At 41.4% G+C, this 14,868-nt stretch overlaps 1 protein-coding gene across 1 annotated transcript; it reads right to left on the reverse strand.

Annotated features, from left to right (window-relative positions):
• Positions 1 to 5,729: 5,729 nt before the first annotated feature.
• On the reverse strand, positions 5,730 to 12,119 carry LOC114567784 (membrane progestin receptor alpha-B-like). Its single transcript, XM_028596889.1, has 2 exons — positions 12,047 to 12,119; positions 5,730 to 6,622 (listed from the first exon to the last, which is right to left on the reverse strand). Exons 1-2 carry the CDS (start codon positions 12,117 to 12,119, stop codon positions 5,730 to 5,732), a joined length of 966 nt encoding a protein of 321 aa, XP_028452690.1.
• Positions 12,120 to 14,868: the final 2,749 nt, after the last annotated feature.

The raw sequence follows: 14,868 nt of genomic DNA on the forward strand, positions 1-14,868 counted from the left end.
TAGGCCTAATTTGGACCTACCTCAATTAAAACTTTACATAATGTTGCTTGAGATTGAGGGTGTGCAATAGCTTCATGATATGAAGCATGGTTGTGTTGCTCTTGTCACTGTTTGTGAAAGATGAGCAATAGATTGTTGCTGTGTGATGTGCTTCAGTCTAGACTATATCACTTTGTTCATGTTGTTTTTTATTTTAAGTATGTCAGCTGTATGATAAAACAATATGTCAAGTGTTATTTGTGAAGCATTTGAACTCAAGGCAAATATCCCTCTGGGGACAATAAAGTATCTCCTGCTAAGTGGTCTCCATGATGTGTAAAAATTAAAACGTTGTCGTAGGACTATAGCAAACACATCGTTGGAAAGGTCTCAACCTGGAGAGTAACATATGTCAGTCTGAAGAGGATACATTACTCCTGCTTTGAAATATTGACCTCTGAACCTTGAACCCAGTACATGTATGAAGGCCTGTCATTTAGCAACAGAAGGTTCTACACACATAACACCAGCTGTTATAGAAAGCTCTGGACCTCAGCTGTCATGTGGTCACCAAATTACCTACTGTAAGCACTGTCAAATATGGTAATAAGCTATTTTCACCTATTTAACGATTCGATTTTTAAAATCTGATGACACCAGTGTGTTCTCCATCCCAAAAAACCCCAGGGTGTATCCAAAATTATACACTGCCAACTTCTACTTATGAGAAATATACCAATATACTTTAAAACTACAACTCCCATAAGAAACGCCACAGAAGCTGTTACAAAGCTTGAGCACTTGTAGTTCTTCCGGGGTGGGTGGGGGGACTCGTTCGGCTCCTCTTTCTGCTGTCTGCCGTGAAATGGCTTGATTCCACTTCAGATTGAGGCCGCCCGCCGGCCGGCCGAGCACACAATATATGAGACAAATACATGAAACTGTATTTTATTATTATAACTATCTTTATTGTTTAACTCCTCAAATACAACGTTAGAAAAAAACATCAATATTACGAATATTATATATTTTTATCTTCGTATCCGCTGAGCAGGACGTACTACGTCACTTCCGGAGTTTTCCGCCGATTCGTTTAAACGTTATTATAGTTCATAACTTACTGGAACAAAACTGAGCAACGTGTTGTTGCTGGTGACACAACCACTGACTGTATATATGTATATTGAAGCGATCCTGGCGTTAAAGACTAGCTGATCGCTGCCCGATTCTTTGAAATGAATGGCCGCACTGCATTGTGGGATAGGCCTATCGGCTTTGAATGCTTCCTGCTCGGATCATATCGTAATGTTCTGTATTACAGCATATACTGTAATATTTCACCGGTAATAAGACCGAAATAATATTATTAAAGTAAAGAAATGAATACCTTTCGTCGATATCCGACGGTGAGGGAATAACATGAATGTCTATCTGACGGACCCCCCTCGTCGAAAAATAACGTCAAGGGTACCCCTATTTCGTTGAAACTTGACGCCAGGGTCCTTGACCATGCGTCATACATTTGACGAGTAGGGAGTGAGACTGTGTTGCTCTTATAGGTAACTGTATCTGGCTTACCTCAATTGATTCATTGTATGCAGCCACATTTTGTGTGTGTGTGTGTGTGTGTGTGTGTGTGTGTGTGAACACATTTGAGACTAAAGACTACTTCATTGGGGACTGTTTGTCTAATTGGGGACAAAAGCTGTGTTCCCATTTGGACAAAAACACGTTGATTTTTGGGTCATCAGTTAAAGTTAGGGTTAGGGTTAAAGTAAGTCTCCAGGAAATGAATTTACGTGTATGTAATGTCCCCAAAAGTAGGTCAAGTAAACATTCACATGCGTGTCTGTGCGTGCGCATGACATGTGTGAAAGCAGTTTATGTGTTAAAAGCCAAAGGGTCTTTGAAATGCACATCTATATAGTTCTATGACAAACATCACTCTATCTCATCTCTGCATAAAGTATTTTGATTCACAAAATGTAACTTATAAATAAATAAATAAACGTGTTATTGGGTTTGTTGATTGAAAGCTCCTCCAACATTTATGAAATTATTTTCTCCAGTTATTTTGGATGGTTTCCTTAACTTGCAAATATATATTCATTTAAGTTAAAAGCAGATTATTTACTTTGTAGCACATTTCTTCTGTTGCTTTGTTGACAGTGAATAGGATTCTGTATGTTCTCACAAAGTAAATATTGCACAGACATTTCTAAACCAGACAGTGTCCATATATCCTTCTACATATATGTGTATGTGTTTGTTGTATTATGGTTGTCTGAGCTACTGGATGCCTAAAATTGTTATTATTATTATCATCTATCTATCTATCTATCTATCTATCTATCTATCTATCTATCTATCTAACCCTGTCTGACTTCATTACTGATCTCATTCTGGCATGTATTTGCCCCTGGTTTTGACACAGTTTTGTTAACTTTCTGGCATACTGAACTTTTCTCCCAATTTGGGTTGGTCACTAAATGTGCTAGGTGTCTGTACCAACTTTTGAAGCAATCCATCTAATAGTTGTTGGGATTTCACAAAAACTCACAAATTCAACCTCTTGTGGCCCTAGAGAAACGTGATCAGGTGATCACCAATGTAGGATAAGTCGTCTGGGAAACATGATTATCTGTCAAACATTTTATGCCAATCTATCCATTAGATGTTGAATTGTTTCACTGGATAACTAAAGTGGTTAAGAATTTAGGCACCATGGATATCTCTGCCAAATGTCATGGCCTTCCATATAATAGTCTAGCCTGGTCCTACCAGACTCTGGTACATTTCATTTGTACAGAGAGTCTGGCCACTCTCCGTTGACAAGTGTTAACTTCCTTGAAGGTGGGTACTCTGTTGAAGTTTAAAACTATTGGATCTGCCCAGAGCCACTCTGGATCTGTCATAACCAATCGCTAACGTTTGGTTCTGACGTCGGCTTAGCGTCGGTAGCGTTCGCCTTAGACAACTCCTTCACTAACGGAGCCAGCTAGAAAATCATACTTTTCCCGAACCCCATGGGGAGGAGGGCCACAACATCATGGCCACCGATACAACTCAGCAAAGATTGTTCTTGCTCGGGCTTTAACTTCTGGATATTCGGCGGCTTTGCCACAACGGATCGAATGGCTTCGCTCGCATCTTTCTCTGCCACCGCAACGGAACTACAACTCAAACTAGCGCACAACTTCAACGTCATCGTTCTCAGTCACTCCCTCTGTTCGTTGACCGGTAAAGATTGGCAGGAGAAAGCACGCAAATATACCGCAAACCCAGACGACGTACTGAAGGAAAATGAAAATTGAGCAGAAGTGCGTAGGAGGGCGGAGCCAGGCTAATAATAGTCATCAAGACATCCAAAATATCATCCTCATGGTGGTGCTTGAGGAAAAGTAAGGGGATTACCAGAGTCAACAGGCCTTATTATCTAGGGACAATAAATGGATGTACAACATTTTATTGCAATTCATGCAATAGCCCAAAGTGTTGGAGCAACATACTGACAATTGGCTAAAACACTGAGGGTAACCTTGATGACTGCTTATGGCACAATTACAATATGTATCCACACGCTCCTCTGAAATGTATTAAACATTTTGTTAGCTGCCTATCCTTCCAAAGAACCCTTCACTGTCAGGGACATACGATAAATAAGGAAGTGGGGTGTTTAGTATTGCTCAAGGAAACTTCAACACATGGCGGCCAAGGGGATACAATCTTGGATTGTCCGGTTCTGGTACACTCAGTCTAACCACTAGACCACCCAGCAACAGTAAATAGCTTGAAATAACCCTGACTCCCCAAATTGTAATTACCGATGGCATTTATGTTTAAGAGGACATACAAGAGGATCATACTTTGACATGAACAAATCAGCTGTGCATCATTGCTTGCTATAAAATATTTTGAGCCCCATTAAGTCCAATGAGCAGTGATGAAATGTAATTGGGAATTTATCACAAGGGAAGCAGGCTGGCCCCTTCCATTGTGAGTCAGATGGGAGGAATGTGGGAGAGAGTCCAGCAGTGCCATTATTCAGCAGATTCAGGGTTTTAAGTGAGTAACTGAGCCGTGCAAGATGGACCAGTACAGAAACACAGGAAGACTGGAGCCTGCTGCAGAGCCAGCCAGGAGGGTCAATATATCTGAGTGGAGGTTTGCATCAGAGGAAGAAGAAAGCCAATTCTGCTTATGGCATGAGGAAATAAACCAGTTCTTTCTGCTAATGTGTTTACCTCAAATACATGTACATTCATCTACACTTGGCAGATCCTATCTCTACAACTAAGGCTTTTTCTTTGAATGATTTATAGAATTTAGTCATGGATTACAAAAGTCTTCAATGTCAGGGAGGGCAAGGTGATATTATGATCACAATAGAGAAGTGCAACCATAGAAGAAACCATGAAATGTCTATGATGCCCTTTTAAAAATTGGTTGTTACAACAGCAAATACTTACAGAATATAACAAAGAGTTAAAAGGTGCTGTAGGTAGGATTGCGAAGATCCAGGACTTAGCCAAAAAATTACAACTTCTCAGTTCCTCCCCCCTTTCTGCTGAAGCCAAACATGGTCTCCTAAGCCCCTCCCCCCACAAGGGAGAATAAATGCATGTACCCGAGCAGTGATTGACATGCAGTTAGACACCCTTCCCTGGCCTTGATTGGTGCATCTGAACAGGGAGTAGTGGATTTTTGCAAATCGTACTACAGGCTGTAGGTGGTGCCAGAGGAGCTGGATTTTTGTTTTTAAATGACCTGCTTCATGTAGATCTACTGGAACATAGGGTCAGTTTCAGCAAATATGACAGAAAGTTAGTTTTTTTTGTTTAGTAGTCTAACCTACTGCAACTTTAAATGTAAATATTGAAATTGGGAGAAATTAAATAAAACAGAAACATAGAATAAAGGTGAAAACTTTCAAGATAAGGTATAAATGTAATGTAAACATGTAATTGATGCTGTTGGTGAATTGGGAACTGGAGGCAGTGGTTGGCATTACCTTAATTTGGCTATTAGAAGAAAAACGTCAACAAAGTTGACACTTTTCGATATTGAGAGGATCAATACCCATCTCACGTCTGTCAGTTAACTGTTAGCCAAGGTTAGCTTAGCTTAGCATGAAGACTGGGATAATGGGAAAACAGCTAGCCTGGCCCCACCTCAAGGTCCTATTCACAAGAGATATTGCGCTAATGATGTTGTTTTGTCAGTAAGGTTGCAAATTAAACACATGAGATAAAACGTGCTTATCACTGAGTGTCAGAGGTGCTGAGAGATGGATTTATATACTTTTGGACAGAGTCAGGTTGCCACGTGTCAAACTCAAGGCCCGCGGGCCAATTCTGGCCCCTGGCAGATTTAGATCCGGCCCTCATAACAATTTCGGCCTAGTTTTTGTCACTTTTTCTGAAGTTTTTGTCACTTTTGTCGACACTTTTGGCACTTTTTTTCAACGTTTTTGCAACTTTTGCCGAAGTTTTTGACGCATTTTCCTACTTTTTTCCCCTCGCTTTTTTCAACCTTTTTTCTTTGATGGCTAAGTTACTTTTTGGGGGCTTTATTTTAACTAAGCTGTAAGAGAGAAAGGTATATGGGACATGCAATAATACAGTCAAAGATGTTTGACTTTTTCGATTAAATAAAAACATGTCAATAACTCTGGCCCTTGATGTGATTCTTATTTTCCAGTGTGGCCCGTAGTGAAACTGAGTTTGACACCGCTAATCTATGCCAATCTATCATTTGGACTTGGCTTTGAAATCTAGCACTTGTTTAGCTTTCTTCAGCATGAAGGCAACAACTAGCGCACATCCGACCAAAGTGACCCCGTACAGTCCCACAAAGAGAGCAGCCTCACCGCTCTTATGCAGACGCGAGTACAGCGTCCTACGGCCCACGTAGTCGAGGTGGGAGGCATGGATCTGACACAGGGTGCAGCAAGATAAGAGTACATGGAAGATCTGATGACTCTGTCCCACGAAATCGCAGCGCCCGGGGAAGCAGCGCTCTAGCAGGGGGAAGGTAAAGAAGAAGCTGCAGCTGAGGAAGAAAGCCACCTGGCCAAAGTGATAGATCATGGCTGGGTCATTGCTGGCTGGAGACCATGACATGAGTCTTCTCGCCACAGGACTGCTGTCCCAGATATAGGCGAGCGCTGAGGGCACCACCTGGCACACCTTACGCACCCACGTCGGTAAGCTGTGGTTGAAGTACTTGCCGTAGCAGCATCCCAGGCACGACAGACAGCTGAGGACAGTGGCAGCGGGCATGAAGATCCCACGCACGTGTCTATGCAAGCCCTCATCCACAGCGTAGTAAAAGTGAACTATAGCGCTGCCGTACTGATACTGGGCTACCCCAACATAGTCCAGAAAGAAGAAGATGTAATGACACAGCTCAGACTTCCCACCCAGTAGGTGAGCTGCTGCACTGAATGCCGAGTAGGTCAACGAGGACAGGATGAGGATCAACAGGGGCCATGAATGAGGATCACCAACAAAGTCCACAGTCTCGGCGAGTTGCCGTAATCTAACCAGAATCACCAACAATGCCAGCAGGTGAGTCCAGATGTTGATTGTCTCGTTGTGGCGCTGGAATAAAGACAGGAAGTAATAGCGCCAGTTTTGGTAAACTTCAAAGTGCCAGAGGATTTTAGGGCCCTATCTTGCACCCGGCGCAGCGCGGCGCAAAGCCTGACGCAAGTCTCTTTGCTAGTTTAAGACCGACACAGTTTTTCGTCCAGCGGCCATATGGTTTAAATAGCAAATGCCCCTGCGCCCATCTTTGCGCCCGTGGGCGTGCTGGTCTTACAGGGAGGTGTGTTCAGGTACATTCTGAGAGTATTGCTATCTTGAGGCAGCGGGAAGTGATCGCGCCAGTGACCAACAAAAACCTGATCTAAAGTGGTCGGGTAGGCTCAGTGGTAGAGCAGGCCCACATACACTTAGAGGTTTATGCCTTGACGCAGAGATCCAGGGTTCGAATCCGACCTGTGACAATTTCCTGCGTGTCTTCTCCCCTCTCTCTCCCATTACTCACCTAGCTGTCCTGTCAAATAAGGTGGAAAAAGCCCCCCAAAAAAACCTAGTCTAAATTTAATAGCATAGCATTTGATGTTATTTTAACAGCAAATTAGTAAAATGTACATAAGGTTATGCACAGCGCGCGCACACTATGCTTGTTACACACACAGGGAAGCCCAGCAGCACACAAACATGCAAAAGATTACAAATAAAAATATTACGGTGCAAATCTGACATAATAGCAATGCTCCAAGGTCCAAACGCACCTGGCTTTTAAATGGAATGGGAGATGATCTCTGATTGGTTTATTGCATGTTACGCCCCAAACACACCTATGAATTAATGAAGACACTAAGTACAACCATTTAGAACCATGCGCCCGGTGCATGGACCCTTTTTTTCCACCATCAAAGTAGCAAAAGTGGATTTGGACACGCCCTAAACGCACCTTTGATTGACCTCCACCTGTAATTTACAATTAAGACAGAATGATAAAGTTAAAGGATTTAAATTGAGCAGTAGTTAAAGGTTCTATAATATCAAAATAGTGAAAAAAGTGGTCTGGAATTGCCTACACAAGCTTTCACAGACCGTTCCCTAACTTAAGGGCAATATAGAGTTAAAGGGAGCTCTTATCGATTTTTTCATTTACACATTGAAACAGAGACAAAAGGACATTCCAATGTTCTTTAACTTAAATTACCTTAAACTTACACGATTATTTTGTGAAGTAAAGTAATTCCAAATGCATAGGCCTATACAGTACATCTTTTATATATTATACTTATATTCTATTTTTTTTTTTTTTATTCTATTATCAATCATTTCAAATGGCAGTGAAATCTTTGTGAAAATGTTTCCAATCAAACTAGCAAAATAGAAATTTGGGATCTTTGGATCAGTATTCCGATGGGATATATTAACAACAAAAAGTTGCAATTTTAAACAAATAGAGCAAAAGTGCTTTCTTGCCAAGTCAAATGTTGAACATACATTGTTAATGTTTTTCATATATCCTGATTAGTGAAGTGTATGTTGTGGATCGGAGCCAGCAACTTCAAGTTCCTGAAATAAAGCTTACTCTTACTTGATTGGAGTCTGGTAATTACAGCCCAATTATAAACATGAGTTCAACACATTATGAGTGATCACGGTGAGCAGGAGGGAAATGTCTTTATTAATTTTAAAAAGTGCATGTACCCAAACTACAGCAAACCCAGACGATGAAAACAAAAACGATACACACCCCCTCTAGTTAGCTGATGACAATAGTGTCTAACAGAAGCACAATGATGCACATACTGCAACAAAATCAACCCAAATATGTCTAATAACAAAATGGTAACAAAAGGGTTCTTACCAGGAGGTCAATAGAACAACACTATACGAAAGGCCTAACTTACTTCATAAGTAACAAGTAAGCAGTAACACTAAGAATATGGTTTGGATGTTTACACTCGAGATAAAGAAGTTGTTTGGTGTGTGACAAACCAATGGGTGTGAACACAGTGTAAACAGACAGCTACCCTGCAGCTATGTGTCAGTACGGGCTTCAAACGTAATGCTAGTGGGTCGGACCAACAGCGCCTGGAGAGTCCTTGTTGTCACTCTGTCCCTCAGTTTATGAGCACAATGCAGATTTAGTTACAGTATGTTCCTGACCACTTGGGGGCAGCGGGTATCCCATGCTTCATTTGAGCTAAAGCCATCTGAGATAACAACACAATCCTTATTCTGATGAACAGGTTAAATAGATGCCTTTTTAACTCCAAATGAATGTTTGCTTTCACCTTTTAAAGGACCCATGTCATGGAAATTTCAATTTATGAGTTTTTTTTTTTTAACATTAATAAGCCTGCCTATGGTCCCTCAGTGGCTAGAAATGGTGATAGGTGTAAACCGAGCCCTGGGTATCCTGCTCTGCCTTTGAGAAAATGAAAGCTCAGATGGGCCGATCTGGAATCTTCTCCTTATGAGGTCATAAGGGGAAAGGTTACCTCCCCTTTCTCTGCTTTGCCCGCCCAGAGAATTTGGCCCACCCATGAGAAAGAGAGACATCATGGCTTTCAAACGAGCAAGGCAGTTGGTCAAGGTCACACCCCCACCCTCCACCTTGCCCCTTACTAAATAAGAGTGACCGGTCATGAACATGTCATAAACATTATAACAAAGTCATAAAAGTTTATCACATAACGCTTCTGTCAATAAGTGTCATTCGTTTTTTGTCATGACAAGTTAGGGTTAAGGTTAGGGTTAGGGTTAGGGTTCATGTGTTCATGACAGTGTGATGTCACTCTTATGTAGATACCTTCAAGTAAAGTGTTACCGAAAACTCTTTATTTTCCAGTTATTTACATTGAGGCACTAGTACTTAACTGTTAAATAGATAAAACCATCTGAGAAGCCGTCTTTGGAAACAGTTTGGGAAAGGACGGGCACTTTCAAAAAAGAACCTGGCAGGTGATTGGATGAAGCATCTGTCCATCACGTTTGCCAATGTCGTTTTGAACAAACACTCGCAGCCGCAACGTACCCCTAAACCACCCCCGTAGCTGCCAGCAGCTCCTCACCAGACTGATTAGTTCGGTAAGCTGGTAGTTCAGACGCAAACACATTAGGTGCCTACTAACCTAATGCATCTATAGAGGTTTACTGCAGGTTTGACTCCACCCTGTGGCCCTTTGGTGCGTGTCATTCCCCCTCTCTCTCTCTCCCCTATCATGTCTTCATGTGTCCTATGAAAATAAAGGCATAAAATGCCCAAAAAATCATCTTTGAAAAAAATAAAAATTAAAAAAAAAGCATTAGGTTGGAGCCTGACAAGATGGATTTTGGCGTGGTCTCGTGCATCACAAGAATTATTATACAAAATTAATAGTAATTTTTAAATAACATTTTTTTTCACTCTGTTATTAGTACACACTACACACACAGGCCTGAAATACACACACATGCTCAGGTCCTATACAATTAAAATGGAGAGATGTCAGATGCCTCAGACTAAGGGGGCTGCAACTGCTGAACAGGCGACCCAGCAGTACGTACTGGGATTTGAACCAGCAACCACCTTGTTCCCAACCCAACTCCCTACGGTCTGAGATACTACCGGCCTAAACCCAAGCTGACGGAGTACTTACAGACGGTGGGAACTTTTCTTCGAAAAATCTTTTTTTTTTATGCCACAATAAGTTTTGCATTACCTCACAATACTTGCGTTTCCTCACCACTTATTTGACATTCCCTCGCCTTTAGTTTTGCATTCCCTCTGATCCATAGAAAAAAAAGTGCATCTCTCCTTTTGTAGTATCTGCAGAGTGATTACATAAACTGGCTGTTTATTAGAACTGGACTGGATGCACACAAAAGTTTTTGTGAGGGCACGCAAATTCCCAATTTGACCATTAGGGGGCTCCGTAGGTACTTACAGCGGTTTAGCACCACTGTACTGTATATGGCACAAACTGGAACTAGATGCAATGGTGGACTTTAACTTACAAATATAAGATAAAGGAAAAAAAAATCTGCCCAATAAGGGTGTTTGTAAGCCTTTGTTTAGACAGTGGTTGCCCCTTGCTCTTCCTACTGTGGCACAATAACAGCTGTCCTGCATGCGGCCAATCAAATGCATGCAAGTGCACATTTATGGTAGATCACAGTGAATACGATTACATGCACCTATTATTCCGTTTTTTTGCCCATATTCCGAAAAAGACAATGTAAGCGGTTCACGCGGCTTATGAAAATTAATATTCCACTAATATACCCATTTACATGCAGGCTTGCGAAACAGAACTTGTTCTAAGTTTTCCACCGGTGGCAGACCTGTTTGACAATGTGAATGCAGACTCCCTCCCTTTCATGTTTAAAAGTAGGTGTGTTTCTTCTTATGACCAGAGATGTGGGCTTTTCTTTAGGGCATGCATCTCTACCGCAACCTTGCAAACTGTTGGTTATAGTTGGTTTGTGAACAACAACCATAGCAACGCACAGAGCCATTAACAGGCAAGAGGCCTGCGGTAAATACTCTGATTTTAGACGCATATTCCGAATGCGCTGTATAAATGTCCAAAGAGTGCTCCTAAAACCCAAATAACACCAGCATATCCGACATGTCTTAATCGGAAAATGCTTTATTCGGAAAAAGGCCTTATTCGAAATATCCAAACGGAATATGCTGTTTAGCCTACATGACCCGTATCAAATTTGAAATAGTCATATTTGGAATATTAGTGTGCATGTAAATGTACTCAGTGAAATAAGAAGATTGTATTTCTGTTTAGCAGTGAAGCCCCTTCCAAGGTTTTAAAGTAGGGCTGTTTTATGTCCTCTAAAGGTCTGTGTTGCCTCAATGTCCGGCTGTAGTACCTGAACCAAACACAAGTTGGCCTTTCCACCACTTTGAATCCAAATGGATGGCATGTTGCGCTTCCTAGGTTTACATGGAAACAGGACTTTTGGCAGGAGAGAAATATTTGGCACAGTGTGAGCCATGACTTGCCTGCTTCCACCAAAAGCACATCAGGCTGATATAAAGTGCATGGAGTTCGCTGGCACACTTGGCTGGTGCCGAGGCAATTGCCAGAAAGGAAAAAAAGCTTCATTGACATAGTATATCTCAGGTTAATCCCTGCTCAATGCCTGCGCAGCCAATGGCAATGTCCCACACTGAAGCATAGTTTCCTGGCACCGCACAGAAACTGACGAGGGGTGCATACCAACTGGCTTCCCATCAACGTGGCTCCGATTCAAAGAAAAAGCTGGACAGGAGGGTTTGGTGGCCGTCCTTGAGTCAGCTTCAGCTCAGGGCATGGCCCTGGGTCCTAAATTTGCGCTAAGTGCCCTTTCAAAGAGTAGTGTATAGAGGCTGTTGAGCTGCGTTTTCTTCATTGTAAAGGGACAAGGGGTTAGACCCTGATTACTGCCTTTGCAGGACATACTGTGGTACTTGCAGTATGTCTTTGAAGCTAGCTGGGGCTGCCTGGACCTTCAAAGTTTGTGTGGCAGAGAAGAAGGATGCTGCTGCTGGTTAATACGTGGGTCAGACAGGGCTTTGCTTAGGTGACTCCCATTCAGACGGTTAGGGCTCAAGTCATCGGCGTCGTCCATCTTACGTTGGGCTCTACAAAGGGCTCAGCCCAGCATCAGTGTCAATTCACACAGAGAATCAGGCTGGGAAATAGGAACATGTTCTTATGTCGACTCAGGACAGTTCAATAAAGCACAGATTCACTACGTGCTAGTCGCCAGTCTGAGCTTTACAAATGACCAACACACAAGCATGCACAGCATCATAGTGTTAAGTGTATCCTGACAGTATGTAAATAACCGCTTAGGCCCAGAGGAACCCGTTCAACAGGTTGCTATGGAGACCAATAAGCCATCCATTCAGAAGCAGCATTCAGATTTGGCATGCTCTGTTTTGCATCAAAAGTTTTTCCTGGTATACTACGGTTTTTAAACCTGCCATAAAGAAAGATTACAGTATCTGCATTAACACATGTATCCTCCACAAACAGTAAGGAATCTGGTTTTTAAAATGCAATGCTGTTAATGTTTTTTTTTTTTTTTTTTTTTAACAGTGCAATTACAGTAGTTGCAATTCTAAATGTGTATGCTATTATCTATTACAAGTGATATATCTACTCATTCTGTAGCTCTTGCTCTTGGAAAATATCCAGTTCAGGAAATGGGAGCTGCTGTTGCTTTGCTGGGAGTAAAAAGGGGAAAACCTAAAAAGATCTATATCCGCACAGCAGGTGGATTGGGAATATCACAAGGAGGCCATTATTTGAGATTATTTCATTTGGCAATAGCAAGAAAATATAGGTTTGACATATTGTTGAGAAAATAAACGGTTCATTGAGAGAAATAAATCTGCAACAGTTTCAAACCAATATATCAAAACTGGAACAAAAAGGTAGAACTCAATTTCCAATTGGAGTTTCAGTTCATCACACATTAAACAGAGTGTAACATTAGATCAGACGTTAACTTTGACTTATTGAACTACTGTTTGGTCATTGAAATGGTTTGGTAATCTACACTATGTTACAGTGGCTTGGAGGTTAGGCTACACGCATATTATACTGCATTTTAAAGATAATGAAGATAACATGGACATGTTGTTCCCTGCCCAGTGTGTTAAGGTCAAAATGTTCCTGATAAATACTACCCAGTTCTCCCCATCCGTCTGGAACCTTTGTCATTTTCAGACACGTTTGATATTTGAGTTGCTCATGGGGAAAGTAGGGACAAAAGAATTTGACACAGTGAGGCAATGTTGCACACATGAAACCCAAGGAGCTTATGAGAAAAATTGTGCTTTTATAAAATAAAAATATTATTTCTGCCTTTAGACCAGGCCTGTCCCCAAGAGATGTTTGTTTAACTCAATCCCACTGTCTTTACATCATGGTCAGTAGTATTATTATCTCCCAAAGACATACATCATCATGGTACCTTGATCTGTAATTAGTACAATCATATTAAACCCACATTCATTTTTCCCTCTTGGACTCAAAGGCCATAATTAAGATATCCAATAAGACACAATACAGTGATAGCTGACATCCTAATATATATAATACAAAACAGTTGACACATACTGCACGTCTTAGACATATTCGTCTCATTAAGACTTGATCAAACATTAGAGCCCTCATAAAAAAATATCCAGCTTTCAGAAATACAGTCCAAAGGCAGTGTGTCAATATATCTAAAAGGAATGGAACTTGTGCAAGCAAAACAACAACAACAACAACAAAAAGGTTAAAATCTCATGCTTAATCTCATCACTTAAAGTGATCGTTCGGAGTAATTTCACCCTAGGGTCCTTTGCACCATGACCTCGAGCCAAACACCCCCCCCAGAAGCGTTTTTTCACCTGGGTCAAACATTGGGAGAGTTAGCATAGAGTAGCGTTATTAGCTGAATAGCTTAGCGCAGGGGCTAATGGATCCACGTTTGTATCTGGTAAATTACCCCACTAATAATGCCCGAAATGATACCAAACTTCTACAGGAGTACAAAAAGGTTATGCATTCATAAAACGATGGATTGGAAAGTTTGTAAGTACACCAGAAGTTTATGTAAATAACACTTGACTGTTGGCTTCTTCTCTCTGCTGCTGCTGCTACCGGGCAGTAAGAGTGCTTAGGGACGTCTACAAATTACAACACCGAAAAGAGATACAACAAAAATATTTATTAATTTTAACTTTTTTTTTTAAAGTAAGTGCTGTAGTATAACTAGCAGGAGACAAGTACCTTATATTTTAAATACCTTATTTAATCATTAAATTAATAAATATTTTTTATTAGCAGCTGATAACGCTAACTCTCCCAATGTTCGACCCAAGTGAAAAAAGCTTCTGGGGGGGAGGGTTTGGCTCGAGGTCATGGTGCAAAGGACCCTAGGGTGAAATTACTTCGAACCATCACTTTAAGGGAAAGTTATCTGATTTTCTGTAATGCCGTACATGCAGATGAATAGCAGCAGTACCGGGGAGGTCCAACCGCAAAACTCCGCTGGATGACTCACTTCAGAAGGGTTGGAAATCGGCAACTTTCCCCCTTTAGCGTTTAGCTTAGCACAGTGCCATTGCAACCATAAACAAGACTGGCTTGGCCGCGTCATCCTACCCAGCTCAACCCTCTTGACAATAATCGTCACAAGATGCAACCAACCAAGATACCGACGCCTGTGTCGCCAAACTCGAGGCTTCAAAATGCCATTCCATGTCTACTATTTTACAGTCTATGGCATAAACTCATGAAAATGGCAACTTAAATCCTAAGGCTTTCGTTTCTGAAGAACCTACACACTTATGGCATTTAGGGTTTGAGAACAGTAACAA

Source organism: Perca flavescens, chromosome 14 (genome assembly GCF_004354835.1).
Source record: "Perca flavescens isolate YP-PL-M2 chromosome 14, PFLA_1.0, whole genome shotgun sequence".
Classification (NCBI taxonomy): domain Eukaryota; kingdom Metazoa; phylum Chordata; class Actinopteri; order Perciformes; family Percidae; genus Perca; species Perca flavescens.